This window comes from Phacochoerus africanus, chromosome 2 (assembly GCF_016906955.1).
Source record: "Phacochoerus africanus isolate WHEZ1 chromosome 2, ROS_Pafr_v1, whole genome shotgun sequence".
In the NCBI taxonomy this organism is placed as follows: domain Eukaryota; kingdom Metazoa; phylum Chordata; class Mammalia; order Artiodactyla; family Suidae; genus Phacochoerus; species Phacochoerus africanus.
In genome coordinates this window covers 213,771-227,872 of record NC_062545.1, presented here as the reverse complement: position 1 = coordinate 227,872, position 14,102 = coordinate 213,771, and the positions used below count along the sequence as shown (strand labels likewise).

Genomic DNA, 14,102 nt, shown 5'->3' with positions numbered 1-14,102 from the left:
TATTGCCCGGGGGCTGGGGCCAGACGGGCTGTGTTCAGATACGGAAGCTCCAGCCGGCTGGCTTCCAGGTGCGGTCTCGTTCTCCAGACGCTGCACAGGCATCACCATCCTGAATTCGCACCTGAACGGACGTGAGGACTGGTCAACACACAGGTGCCTCGCTGTCCTTCACAGAAGATTCCAGAACTTCTGACTGTATAGGAACAACCAATGGGCTAAACCCATCACAGCCACTGGGACAAGAGCCAACGTCTCCCCTGTAATTAATTAAGCCCAGAAAGTTCGGGTTAGTCTCTCTGCCTGTTCCCCTCTGATCCCAGGAATAAACCACTTTTTCCCAACGGTGACTTTCTTAGCTGACAATCTGCATGGATCCTTGGGAACCAAATCGCACCATGATTGGGTCAGTTAAATCCCCATCGTGTTCTCAGTAAGAAACTGAAATTTCTGACAAATAATGATCAAACTGTGGTCTGAAGCCGGACTGCCCAGACTTGGACGCTGACGTTGCCACCTAGAAACCCCGAGCAAGTAACTTCACCTCCCCAGGCCTCGGCCTCCTCCGCCTGAAGACCGGGTCACAACATACCGCCTCGGGGTGGCACCACCGGTTAAGGAGACCATGCAGTGGAGGCAGGCCTGGCACGCAGTAACCACGCAAGAAGAAAAGGCTGTCACCTCTTCTGTGGCCTGTCCCACAGCATCTGTGGGTGAATTAGGAGGCAGCGAACTCTTTTGAATGAGCTAGAAATAACCCCACAAACAAATGGATGAGTAAGTATTATTCTAGGACCCAAAGCCTTTGCCATGGCAACATAGATGTGCCTCCTGGGTATCTGATCCCAGATGAGGCTTTGTTCCAGTGCTGATGAAAGGAAGCCTCAGAAGGAAGGAGGCCAGCTCTGAGGTTCCCTGGGCACTGACCGCACGAGACGGGGTGGTGCCTGTGCGGCTGCTCGGGAAGCCCACCCACCAGCAGCCGAGTGTCTGCCCCTTTCCTCTTCCTGAGGGTCACCTCTGAGGTTCTCCAAAGGGGCAGAGGCGCGAGAGAGGTTGCTTTTAACCCATTCAATGAAACCAAGCAAAGGCCTTAGAAACGGAAGAAAAGAGGCTGTTTCTGTCCCAGGGCCTCAGGTAAGCGTGAGCACAGGCCGCGTCCGCGCAGAGGGGTGAGCAAGTACACCTCTGGTGTTGTTCATAATATTTATTTTGGAAAAATATTTTAAAAAGCAATTTCTTCATTAACAAAACAGTAAAAAACTCAAATAACATTTGCACAATATTCCATAAATACATTTATATACAAAAAATATAGTCACATAGCCCCGAAGTGCCTTTGTACATATTTACCACAAATTTAAATTATAAAAAATGAACATCACAAAATACTCAAGCTTTACAGATATCATGAAAAATATTTTTACAAGTCCCAAAAATAACACACTTTTTTTTCCACCTAGAAAAACCACATTTTCGTATCAAAAAGTACAATAAAGGCAGTGTTTGTGATTCTAATTCAAGAAGACTGGCTCGTAAGAATCCAAAATATACACTTCAAGCAGTGCATGCTCCTTATGCAGTAATTAAGTCCATTCATTTAAATATATATATTTTTAAAAGCAACTGTCCATAGTGCAATGGAAACGTCCTAAAAAGGCAGTGCAACAGGCCCCCGGACGCCCGCGGCGCCCCCCGAGCAGGAGGAGGGCCTGGCTTCAGCAGCAGTCCTGGCGCGCTCCTCTCCTCTCTCAGCAGCATTCGTTGGGGCATAATCCTTGGAACTTATTTCTTCTAAGAGAAACGGGAATGTGCCACATCACCTCCACTTTACACCTAGAGGCCACAGACAGGCGGCGTGAGCGCGACGGAGCCCCGCGCGGACCCTCGCCCCGGCCCAGGCCGCCGCGCACGCGCACTGACCTCGGTGGCGATGACGCACTCGTCCTTCTCCTCGGATATGACGTACACCGACTGGTACTTGGTGTCCTTGGAAGCGGCGTACACAGAGTCCGGCCTCTTTCTTTCAGGTGCTTCTCCACTAGAAGGAAAATAAAAGAGAACCAAGTCAACACACGAAAACATTTCTTAACGGGAAGCTCGATGACCAGAGCTTGGAGCCACACCCTAAGCTGGCCTCCTGCCCGGCTAGCCTGGCCCCTGGCAGCCCCTGAGTGTGGGGGTGCCCTGCCCAGCTTGACCCCCCCAACACCCTGAGTATGGGGGCGCCCTGCCCAGCTGACCCCCAGCACCTACTGAGTGTGGGGGAGCTCTCCCCAGCTGACCCCCAGCACGCTGAGCGTGGGGGCACCCTCCCCGGCCTGGCCCCCAGCAGCCCCCGAGCGTGGGGGTGCCCTGCCCAGCTGGCCTCCCCGCGCGTCCCCTCCAGCCCCCAGCACGCACCCCCTGAGTGTCAGGGTGCCCTTCTCCTCCCCCGCAGAGCCCTGGGGCTGGCACTTGGCATCAGGCTTGCTGTGTGGGTCCCTGGTGGCAGCAGCACCCTTGAGGTCCTGCAGCAGGTTATAGCCCACGGCGGGATCTCGAGCCTTGAGGCCGTTCTTCTCCGAGCCGGGCTCCGCCTGGAGGTCCACCTTCTTGTTGGTGTTCTTGATCTGCGTGGCCCCAATGACGCTGACAGAGATGTCCTTCTCCCGCTGACAGTTGGCCAGGTTGTTCATGGTCTCAGTCTCCCCCCGGCAGGGGTCGGCAGGAGGCCGGCGCTTCTGCAGCCTTAGCCGCGTGCAGACCACCACGGCGGCACAGCCGAGCAGCAGCATGAGGACGAGAACCACGCCCGCACAGACGGCCACCCAGGGGAATGGCCCAGTCTGGCCCTCCACGTACTTCTCGGTGAGGTCCACCACCACGGGGCCCGGGGGTGGCGCAGGAAGCAGGAACTGGCAGTTGGGGCCCCCGTAGCCCCGGGCACACTCACACAGGTAGCGGAGGGCCCTCTCGTGGCAGGTGGCCCCGTTGTGGCAGGGCGAATGCTCACACCTGCTGACGGGGGTGCTGCAGTTCCTGCCCGTGTACCCGGGGGGGCAGGTGCAGGAGTACTCGTTCACGCCGTCCCTGCAGGCGCCTCCATTGGCACACGGGGAGGAGGCACAGTCGTCCACGTTGTCCTCGCAGTGCCTCCCAGAGAAGCCAGCCCGGCAGCGGCAGAGGTAGGCATCGCCGAGGTCCACACACTGCGCACCTGGAGCAGGGCAGAAGACACCCTGAAGCATCTGCTGCCTCTGCTCCTGCATCACACAAGAGTAGAGACACGGGCAGACCAGACGGCCAGGGCCTAAAGGAAGCCATTGCTTAAGACAACAAAGGTCAGATGCAAGCCCACGGGGGTAGGGGGGAGAGTCTGGTCTAACTCCATAAATTAGGAAACCACAGCTGATACCGCCTGTCATGCACCATGCAAAACGCTCTGCCTGCATTACTGTGTTCATCTTCACAGCAAACCCACTAGGGATCCAGTTTACGGAGGAGGAGAACGAGACTTAGAGAGCATGACGTGCTTGCCCACTTACAGCTAGTGAAGAAAACAGAAAAATAGAGAAGAGAAAAAAGGAAGGGAGGGAGGGCACGAGGGACAGGTCTCTGTCATCCCAGAGCAAGCCTGCTAGTCTTCCTTTCTCAAAGGAAACATCCAAGTTTCCGTCGTGACTCAGTGGTTAACAGATACAACCAGGAACCATGAGGTTGCGGGTTCGGTCCCTGGCCTCGCTCAGTGGGTTAAGGATCCCGTGTTGCTGCGAGCTGTGGTGTAGGTCGCAGATGCGGCTGGGATCCCGAGTTGCTGTGGCTGTGGTGTAGGCCGGCAGCTACAGCTCTGATTAGACCCCTAGTCTGGAAACCTCCATATGCCATGGGAGCGCCCCTAGAAAAGGCAAAAAGACCAAAAAAAGAGGAAACATCCATGGCTCTATCCGTTCAGCAGCAGGAAACAAACAAGAGAAGGCGCTTGACCACAGGACGACCACACTTTCTGGACAGCACATGGAAAGCAGAGCAAAATGATTTCTCTCCACTGATTATCAAGTCTAGCAGAGAAGCTCCAGAAGCTTCCAGAATGGTCTGGCCTGCCTGGGGCCCAGCTTCCCTCCCTGCAAGTTTGCCTGGGGTATCCCACCACTCACAGAGACCACGCTTCCTCACACACACCAGACAGATGTACTTGGTGACAGAACACAGCTGCACTTCCCTCCCAAAGCAGAGGGGCTGGGCTGGCACTGGCGCTGACTCGCGGATCCCTGGGGTCTCCCGCACCTGAGGCACCAGGAGAAATCACTGCATCTCTCTGCCTGAGGCATCCTCACAGAGAAGGAACACACCTGCCTGACTTTCTCACTCCCTGGGTGTTCCCAGACTCCAGGAAAGACTTGCTAGGAAGTTTCTCATTGTTCAGACCAAGGAGCTCCTGAAATGCAAGGTAGCTCACAAAGTGATGAGCTCAGCATAAAACTAACGTCCTGTGCTCCTGCCATGTCCTCGTCAGTGTTGACCAGCTGACCAAGTCTCAAGTGGGTCAGGTGGCCCCCTTACCATTGGAACAGGGTGAGGAAGTGCAGGAATCCATCTTCTTCTCACAGTTAAAGCCAGAGAAGCCCCCAGGGCAGCGGCAGGTGTACCCTCCCTCGGGGTTGTCAGAGCACCGGCCCCCGTTGAAGCAAGGGCCGTCCGCACACGCCATAGCACTCAGCTCGCAGATCCTGCCGTAGAAGCCAGGTGGGCAGGTGCAGGAGAAGCTGTTCTCGAGGTCCTGAGGGACGGAGAAGGTGAAGAAAGCTTTTCCTATGTTGCTCCAGGGACCCACGTGGTTGGCGTCAAACCAGGGCTCCCAGTTCAGCAGCAGAGCCCGCAGTGGCAGGACTCACCGTGCAGCTCCCTCCATTCCTGCAGGGGCTGGCCTTGCACTCGTCCACCTCTGTCTCGCAGTTGGCCCCCGTGTACCCCGGCCGGCAAGAGCAAGTGTAGCTACCCTGGCCCGTGTTGGTGCAGGTGGCCCCGTTCTTGCAGGGCTTGTGGTGTGTGCAGTAGTTCAGATCTGCCAGGACAGAGACAGGAAGAGGAGGAGAAAGGAATCCCAGGGTTAAATTTGGGAGACAGGACTTCCCCGTGACAGAGCGAAGGGTGCCAGGCGGCCTGTAAGGGGACAGGAGGCTTACCCTGGTTGCAGAAAAGGCCCCCCCAGCCTTCCTGGCAGTTGCATTGCCAGGGCTGCTGGCAGGTGCCGTGGAGACAGCCTGGGTACCGAATGCACTGGTCACAGTACCGGCCCTGCCAGCCCACTCTGCACCTTAGAAGAGAGGACAGAGTCAGTGGATGCTGCTGCTACTGGTTCACGAGGACACCGTTCCCACTCTCGAGAGCCCGGCTTCCAGCAGCATGCTGGTCCTCAGCTAGGCGGAACACTGGACCATCCTCGGCTTTGAAACACACGGTACCTGGGGGTCCCCCTCTGAGGGTCTGAATCCTGGCTACCAGAGCAGCATCTCTAGGTGATTCAAATGAGCTGGCTGCAAAGTCTGAGAACCAACTAACCCTTCTCCTTCTGTGCCAATTCTTTTTAAATTTCCATCTGTAAGTTCCACACCTGCTGAAGAGCTCAGGTGGATGACAACCCTTGACGTTACACCTGCCCACGTATTTATTAAGCAGAATCACCAAACAGACCCCCCTCAACCAGCTCATCTTACCTGAGCTTTTCAAAAGATCATCTAGAGATGCTTTACAGACACACTACGTGTAAAAGCGCAACAAAAAGAAGGAGGAAGAAAACAACTTTTACAAACTTACTTGCATTCCCCTGGCTTGTCACAAAACCCATGCTGCTCGTCGCACCCCGGCAAACAGATGGCTGCAAGAAGAAAAGGCGCAGGGTCAAGCCCACCAGAGTGCCCCCCAGCTTACAAGGCTGCAGGCCAGGCCAGCCCATCAGCGAGCCCCACGAGGAATCCTGGTAGCGACCATCCTGCCTGGTAACCTCAGCCTTTACTCAGCCCAGGAGGAGCGTTCTTCTTAACACCGGGGCTCAGGGACAAAAGAGCACGGAAGCCCCCACCCCCACCAGCCCCTTTTCTTCTAAGAGAGGGTCAGAAGTCCTTCCCCCTCCTCCTCCCCCACTTCCCAATTCTATGCACAAAGCTCCACCTCTTAATACCCAGAAAGTGTGTGTGTAGATAAGGGTGGACAGCTGGTGTGCAGAGTACCAGGGCAAGACAGCTGCTCTATTGTCTGTCCTCTCCCAGCAGCTGCCCCAGTGCAACAATACCAGCCTCCCCCTCACCCCCCGTGCCCCCACCCCTCTCACACACACACACACACACACACACACACACACACACACGCGCGCGCGCGCGCGCGCGCGCGCACACGCACACACACACACACACGCACGTGCACCCTTTCCGCCAATGGCCACGGGCACCCTCCCAGCCGCCTATCCCTGGAGAGAGCTAATGCAAGGCACGCGCGAGCTGGGGGCGGGGAGACTCCAGTGTTTGAATAAGAAGAAAAAAGTTTAAGTTTATGGCTACCCCAGGGCGAAGGAGAGGGAGGGGAGCCAAGAGGGAGGCAGCAGGCAGGCCAGGTTCCCGAGGGGGTGGGGGAGGCCTGGGCCAGGCCTGAGCTGGCTCCCTTCTCAGGGTCAGGAAACTCATTAACAAGCCGCTCCACAAGTTTTTAAGACAACAGAGCCGCTCAGGCCAAGGCAAGCTCAGAGGAGCTGTGGACACTCAGCTGAGCGCCTCTGACCTCCCTGCCGCAGAAGCAAAAAAAAGTGGAGAAACTATAGCTCCCAGAGAGGCTCTGTCCCACAAGAGAAAATTCCCTGCTCTGGGCAGAAGGTTTCTGGGGAGCTCCAGGGCCCACCCCCTTGCCCCCGACTATGGAGCCATCCAACCCGGGGAGTGTGGGGGTGGCAGTGAGGCAGCGGGGGTCCAGACCGTCAGGGGCCTCACAAGCCCCTGCCCAGGCTTCCTGAATTCTGGGCAGATCCCAGCCCACCTGGAGAATGCAGAACTGCAGGCAGCAGGGCCTAAGTCACTTTGGTAAAGGTACTTCTTCCCCAGGCAGGGAGCTCCATGAGCCCCCCCAGGAAGACAGGCAAGGGGCCCCGTCCCCACGGGGGCTGGCAGACCCGGGCCTCAGCACACACCCACCCTCAGCCATAGACCCCACGAGTGAAAAACGTCATAAGGAGTGTGTGTGTGTGTGTGTGTGTGTGTGACATGGAACGTTTTTAAGTACACTGTCTCTGCAGAGAGGCCGGGCCCAGCGCTGGAGCGAAGATGAAGCACTTTTCCACGAAAAGCTGTCTCTTAGCAAAGAGAACTCCTTTGGTAAAAGTACGGCCTACACACAGCCTCCTCTCTGTTCCTCTTCCTTCCTCCCTCCCTTCCCTCAGGCTGACTTCCTGACCCCTGGCCCTGGCTCCAGAGTCCTCCCAGATGAAGAAAGGCAGCTTCCCATAGCGGAAGTTCAAGCGGCTGAGTGGACCCCAACCCACCACTGGCTCACTGTGAGGTACTAGCAAGGCTCTCTGGTTCCTTGGCCTCGGTTTCCCACCAGAACGCCCTCCCAGGCTGAAATCCCAGGACCCCAACAGCTCAGAAACACTGCCCACTGCCCGGGGGGGAGGGGGGGGGAGCGGCGGCCCAGGGAGCAGGCCCAGGGCAGCGGTGGCCTTCCGCAGGGACTCACGCTCAGTGCAGTACTGGCCTTTCCAGCCAGGGTTGCAGACTTTCTCGCCTCTCTCCCCGCAGGTGAAGTGGCCAAAGGCATCATCTCGGGGGCGGCAGAAGACAGAGCAGCCCTCCCCATAGTAGTGCTCGTCACACACGAAGCGGTAGGAATACTTGAGGTCCGTGCGGCCACTGCTGTGCAGGTCCTGGGACCACTCCTCGCCCACGGTGAGGTGCCTCTGTGTGGCCAGGCGGCTGATGAGTCTCTCTGGGTTTTCTGTGGGGAGAGGATGCCTATTGGTTCTGCCTGGGAACTAAAGGCTTGAGGAGTGGCGGGAGGTGAAAGGAGGCCGAAGACCCTCCCCTGTACCTCCCAGAGGAACAGGCAGAATGAGAGATGTAGACTTGGTTTCTCGGGAGATCTGAAATCATAGCCATGCTAACTGGAGAAGTAGTTTGCCGCTTTGGAGGTTTTTGGCTTGTTTTTACCTGTTGCGAGGTCATCGGGAGAATCCGTGTGCAGAGCTTCAATGATCAGAGAGAAAGTTCCCTGGGGAGGAGATGGAAGGTAAACCAAAAACGTTTTTAAAAGACCAAAGCATTTGGAACAATCAGGTGGTTGCACATCTGCGAGCAGAGGGTCCTGGGAAGGGTCTCTGCGCCTGTCTTGCCTGACTTCACTTTTCTTAAGGAAATGGGAGAACTTTTAAAAGAAGGGTTTCTTGATGTCTTTTTTCAGCCTGATAACATAGGACATTGCGTTTTTACAAAGAAAGAAAGTAAAAACACAGCGCGGAGCAGGAGGGCCTGGAGGGGGTTGTGTGCACTCTTCCGGCAAAGGAACCCTGCAGAGGGGACTGCGGACTGTCAGGCTACGAGGGTGACAGAACGACCAGCGGGTCCGGGAGCTGGGGAACTAGAACTTTCCCACGTGAAGGGGCCCATTCAACCTGAGAGCTAGGCACAGAGACCGGATACGGAAATGTCCCCGGTCCTCGGCCTCTCTGTCCACTCTACCCCGCTGTCATCCCACAACCCGCCCCGCCGCCTGCAGGTCATTCCGGGCGTGGAATCGGTATCCCTGGGCCCTGAGACCGCGGCTCCCACCCGCCCGGGCCCACCCGCGCGCCCCCGCAGGGGTTCCGAGCCGGGCGGGTCGTCGCCTCTTTCCCCACCTGCCGCCGGCCCCGCCCGCCCCGCCCCCGCAGGTGCGGCGCTCACCGGCCAGGTGAAGCCAAAGGGGAAGCGGATGGGGTTGCTGAAGGCGGGGTCGGCGCCCGCGCCGTCAGGGAGGCTGAAGGAGTCGACGCCCAGCACCGGCGTGACAGCGCTGCCGTAGGTGCAGGGCGGCTCGGGAGACACGCTGGCCTGGTAGTGCTTGAGGCACACGCGGAAGAAGGTCCTGCAGGCGCACGGCGGCGGCCCCGCGCCTCCGCGGCAGCAGTTGCGGTTTCCCAGCAGCCCCTTCTTGTTGACGAACTCCTGCAGCTTCAACTCGAACACCCCGGAGCTCCAGACCTGCGGGGGAGGTCTGGGCGTGGGGCTCTGCGCGCCCGGAGCCCGCCCTGCCGCGTCCTGCCCCCGGCCCAGTGCCCCGCAGGGCCTGCGCCCCGGGTCCCCACCTGACAGCACAGGGCTCCGGGGCACCCCGCGGACAGCCTGCGGGACAGCGCGGCCCTGGGGACTTCACCTGGCAACTTACCTGGCACAGCAGGGCCGAAAGCACGGCGAGGGCCAGGGCGCACCGCCGGCCCATGGTGCACCGCTGGACGCGCTCACTCTCTTCGCGTCCCCTTCTTCTTAAGTCAGCAGGGAATGCTTGGGGAGGAAGGTGCCCCCAGGAGCGTGGGCGGGAGAGAGCGGCCGCTTTGCCTCCGGCTGGGAAAATCCGGGCTTCTCTCCTCGAGGGTCCGTCTCCGGCTCCTTTGGAAGCCGAGGTCCCTTAGATCCGCCCAGTGGAGACGATGGCAGCTCCGGGGATGCACGAGAGAAAAAGGCTCCTGGGAGAGACTGCTCCTGGAGCAGCAACTTTCGGTTTTCCCCTCTTTCTTCCAAGCCACCAGTAGGTAGGGGTCGTCTGCTTCCTGGTTTTGTCTTAAGCTTCTTCGCAGGGGAAAAAAAAAAAAAAGGAGAAGGAGAAAGAAAGAAAAAGGAAAAGAGAAAGAAAGAAAAGAAAAGGGGGAGAGGAAACGTCCAAATATTTAGCTCAATTCCCAACGAGCTGCAGAGCTGCCCGCGAGTCCGATTAGCGAGCTGCGTTCTGGAAATCCCACGCGCGAGGCGGTAATCCGAGGCCGGCGAGCACCCGCGGGTGCGGCCCGGCTGGCTCACTCGGCGGCCGTGGTCCGGGAAGCGCCCTGGACCTGAGTCTTTCCCAGGGACCCAGCCAGTGCCATCCAGGTCAACACCCGGGGTCTAGGACCGGGTCGCGGCGGAGGCTGCGCGCCAGGCTGCGCGTCGGGTGCGGCGCCGGCCGGGGCTCCGCGGGCGCGCAGGGGCTCGAGCTCACCCCGCGCCGCCGCCTTATATCCAGCCGGCCGCCCGCATGGCTAATGAGATGCAAATGAGCAGCCCCCCAATCTGGCGAGAGCTGTCACAAAGGAGCCACTTTTCCAAACCCTCCTCTCAATGGCTCGCCAAATGGTCAGTGAGCTGTAAAATGTGCAACCCTCCTCCCCGCCCCCACCCTCCCCGCCCTCGGCCCTCCCCTGCCCCCGCCCCCGCCCCCGCCCCCCCATCCCACGAAACGCACTCATTTACATTCCTGCAAAATGTTCACCGCAAGAATCCCCTCTGCGCCCGAGGCTGGTGCCGCCGCCCGGGCTCCTCGGCGCTTCCTCCCGGCCTCAGACTCGTAGAGGCCCGGGGACGCGCGGGGGCGGCGCTGCGCCCCTGCCCTGCCGCGAGCAACCCGGCGGGTGAGGCCGCGTCCGGCCTGGGGAACTCTCCCGTCGCCGCGGCGCCCGCCTCCGACCCGCTCTCTGGCCGCGGCCGGGGCCTGGGGGGGCGGGTGCGAAGTCCGAGGCCCAGTTCCCGGTGGGCCGCCCCTTCTCCTGGGCAGCCTCTTCCTAAGGAGGAGTCTCCGGGGCGGGGGACCGGGGCACAAGAGGGAGGGGGCGGGCCCGAGCAGTGGGCAGAGGGTGGCGAGAGCGCAGCGGCAGTTTCGGGAAGTTTGGGAAGGTCTGACACCCAGACGTCTCCCGGACGAGGACCGCGACTCCGCGTCTGGGAACGCAGAAGCGAGCGCGGCGCCCCGGGGACCCTGTTGCCTCGCGCCTGGGGTGTTCCCGCACCAATCCGCAGCCGCTGGGGGGCGGGGTCCGGGTAGCGCGTCCCCCACTGCGGGGGGATCCTGACGCAGTAAACTACCGCCTCCCCTCCATCCCCAGTACACCCACCCTTCCGGGCTCGATTCTCGGCCGCCGCCACCTTTCCGGGGTCCCCAGGACCTCTCTCCTGGGTATTCCCCCCTCGGCCTCCCTCTGCTTGGTAAAAAGTGAGTTTGGTGTGTGTCGTTCGCGTGGCTGTCATTAAGGCAGTCTGTTATTGTGCGAGGCTGAATCAGTGGCTCTTTGTGCGCTCAGCTGTATGGTAATGCAGACCGCACCTGCTCCCCGCACAATGCAGAGAGAAAGAGCTCCCCTCCGCGCGCGCCGCGGCCTCTGCAACAATGTCCGGCACATGTTCTAAAGACCCTCCAGCCTGCCCCCCCAACCCGCAACCTTTGCACAACCATCACCTTATTAGGTTTTTACACGTCCATCAGACACTAGAACTTTTGTTTTCATTTTTTTTAAAGGGAAATGAGTTTATTGGGAGGGCCGAGAACACACGTTTCACACAATGAGGATCTAAATTGCTCTCATGCTTGCGGCCGCGATGCAGAATTAAGGTGGGCCATGGACTCCTACTCTGGCATCCAGCTTCGTGCTGGGCGGCTTCTTTCCCACCCCTATCTGCTCCTCCCTTGACCTCCCCCTCCCCGACACCTAGGGCAGCTTCATCCGGAGGAAAGGTGTGAGCGCTGGAGTAAACTCCACTTTGATGGCAGCACAGCTCCGGGGCGCCGGGCCACAACAGCCTCGCTATAGGAGTGCTACAGCCACCTTACTGCTGAGAACGTGCACTGTCCTGGCAAAATGTGACTTTCATTGCAGCAGATGTTCAGATCACAGTGTACCATCTAATGAACAAGAAGAAGGAAAATTCTCAAATACCAAGTAAAACCACAGTAGACAGCAAATCTGAAAATCAGTTGAAGTCTAGGGCCATCCCTCCACTAGTTAGGCAGCAGGCTCCCGAATACCTGTCAAGTTTCAGGATCAACAGATTTTAATTGTTCCACTGCTGCTTCCCGAGGGAGCAAAGAATGAATTGAAAGTAATGTGTGTATAATGTTTAAGGCTGAAGTGAGAAAGGCAGACTTGGACCCCACAAGAACCCCATACAGTTTGGTGCAGAACAAATGGAGACTTCAAAACCTGCTCTGCCCCCACCCCCCATGATGGTGGCAGTACAAGTGTGGCCGCCCTGTGGGGATTTTGCAAGGACTCGCTGCATCACCACAGGACCGGGCCAGATCGAATCCTAATTTAATCTTGCCACCTAGTGTCAGCATCCTTTTTTCACTATATCCATGTTTCCTCTGAAAGCTAATTTCTGAGAGCTCTGCTCCCTACTGCAAGGAAGGGGGGGGGGGAGAGGTGGGTGGGAGAGAGGTGAGGCAGTTCCTGGAGCAGGAGAGGGCAAAAGAAGAAAGGAATGTGAGTTCTAAATCCTCTGTGCTCTGAGACTGAGACTAGATTTCAGTAAGAAATGAAATATCAGGAACCTTTTAATTAGAAAATGGAAGTGAGAAACAGGCTTATTTGAATGCCTTTTTAGAAAACTGAAATAAAAGTTCCACGCGCAAGGGCTTAAACCTGGGGGGGGGGGCGGGAAGACCTGCCCCAAATCTTTAACAAACCCCCCTCAGTATCAAGTATTTGTTAAATTGACATGGCACAGATTTCTCGATTACGGCGGCAAAGCGGAACTGAAAGGCATCGTAAAATCCATCAGAATCCTGCCCAAAGCGTTCATTCTTTTCCAACTTAATTTATGCCGCACAATTCTGTATTGGGGAAATCAAGCAGAAAGCCCTTTTCTTGTCTTTCCTCCTCCTCCTGCTCTTCTTTCCTCTACTTTATTCTTCCTCTTCTCTCTCCCTCCCTCTCTCTCTCCCTCCCTCCCTCCCTCTCTCTCTCCCTCTCTCTCTCCACCCACCCTATGTTGGTTCCTCTCCCCCTCTCCCTTTCAAAGCTGAGCTGGGAGACTGTTTAACTTCAGTGTTTCTATAGGAGTCTGTTGTAGTTTAACTCCTGCACACCAGTAGCTGAGATGAACAAAGGAGAGACTCGAGGTCCAACTATTCATCCTTTCTTTGCACTTTAATTTTCATTGATTGGAAAGACAAGGGGAGCCCTTAGGGATTCAGGCTGAAGGGGGATGACACGCCTTTAGACGCCATCAGCCCCCTAGCCAGCCATCTGCTCCGAACCAAATGGCGTTTTTTCACTCCCTAACTGCATGTCTGTATACTCCTGCAACTAAGCGCTCTGAACCCCCCAAATGCAGGAGGGAGCTTAAGCTAGAGTATGTTAAATAGACTTGCCTCCATGTTGGCCATAGCAGCCAGAGTCCCTCCTCCCCACACACCATAAATCCTCACCTTGCTCATTAGGAAAAAGCAGGAAACTTTCTTTTAAATACTTTTTGATGTCTTGGCAAATTTACTGTACAAAGTGAGGCTCATTAGGGCTTAGAAGGCACCCAATATATCAGACATAGGAGTGGAGAGAGGGATTTGCCGCCTGGTGTTGGTGTTTTATTTTTGCCAAGCATGCATAGCTTATGGCCTGAATGACCCCAGCGGCCCGGGTAGCCTCGGTTGTATAATCAGAGCCATGGCCACAACAGCTACAGCTGACTTCTGTTTGTTGGAGACCCTAAGTATTTTACCCACCATTTTATTAGGCCACTTGGAAATAAACACCTCACGACCATCCTTTTACCAAATTAAATACGCCCATCCTCAGAGGTGAATGAAAGCTATTACTCTGGTCACCCAATCCTGTCTCCACCCCCCTGGGCTAAAGAAAGGTTCTATTCCGGAGATGTGTGTGGGGTGCAGGTTGTGACTGGAGGGAGGAGGGTCTGGGCAGATTGCAGCAAACAATGCCTAGAATAGGCTCCAGACTCTAAGCCAGCCCCAGGTTCAGTTTTCTGTGTAAACAAGTCTGGAGACTTGAGTGGAGTTTGTGTTTTCTTAGACCAACTGAATACTGTATACCCAACAGAGAGGTTCTCTAATTCCTTAGAAGAATTAGGGTCCTTGTTTAGAACAAGAAAATGAAAAACTTCCAGGCAGAAAATCTGGTGTTG

The 14,102-nt window shown here is 57.0% G+C and overlaps 1 protein-coding gene across 1 annotated transcript; it reads right to left on the bottom strand.

Moving 5' to 3' along the window:
• Positions 1 to 1,189: 1,189 nt before the first annotated feature.
• On the bottom strand, positions 1,190 to 10,684 carry DLL1 (delta like canonical Notch ligand 1). The gene is made up of 12 exons (XM_047769685.1): positions 10,432 to 10,684; positions 9,382 to 9,782; positions 8,901 to 9,197; positions 8,169 to 8,229; positions 7,699 to 7,956; positions 5,794 to 5,854; positions 5,163 to 5,293; positions 4,872 to 5,041; positions 4,540 to 4,756; positions 2,401 to 3,196; positions 1,921 to 2,038; positions 1,190 to 1,833 (listed from the first exon to the last, which is right to left on the bottom strand). The coding sequence occupies exons 2-12, from the start codon at positions 9,433 to 9,435 to the stop codon at positions 1,828 to 1,830; spliced, it is 2,169 nt and encodes a 722-aa protein (XP_047625641.1). The 5' UTR covers positions 9,436 to 9,782; positions 10,432 to 10,684; the 3' UTR covers positions 1,190 to 1,827.
• Positions 10,685 to 14,102: the final 3,418 nt, after the last annotated feature.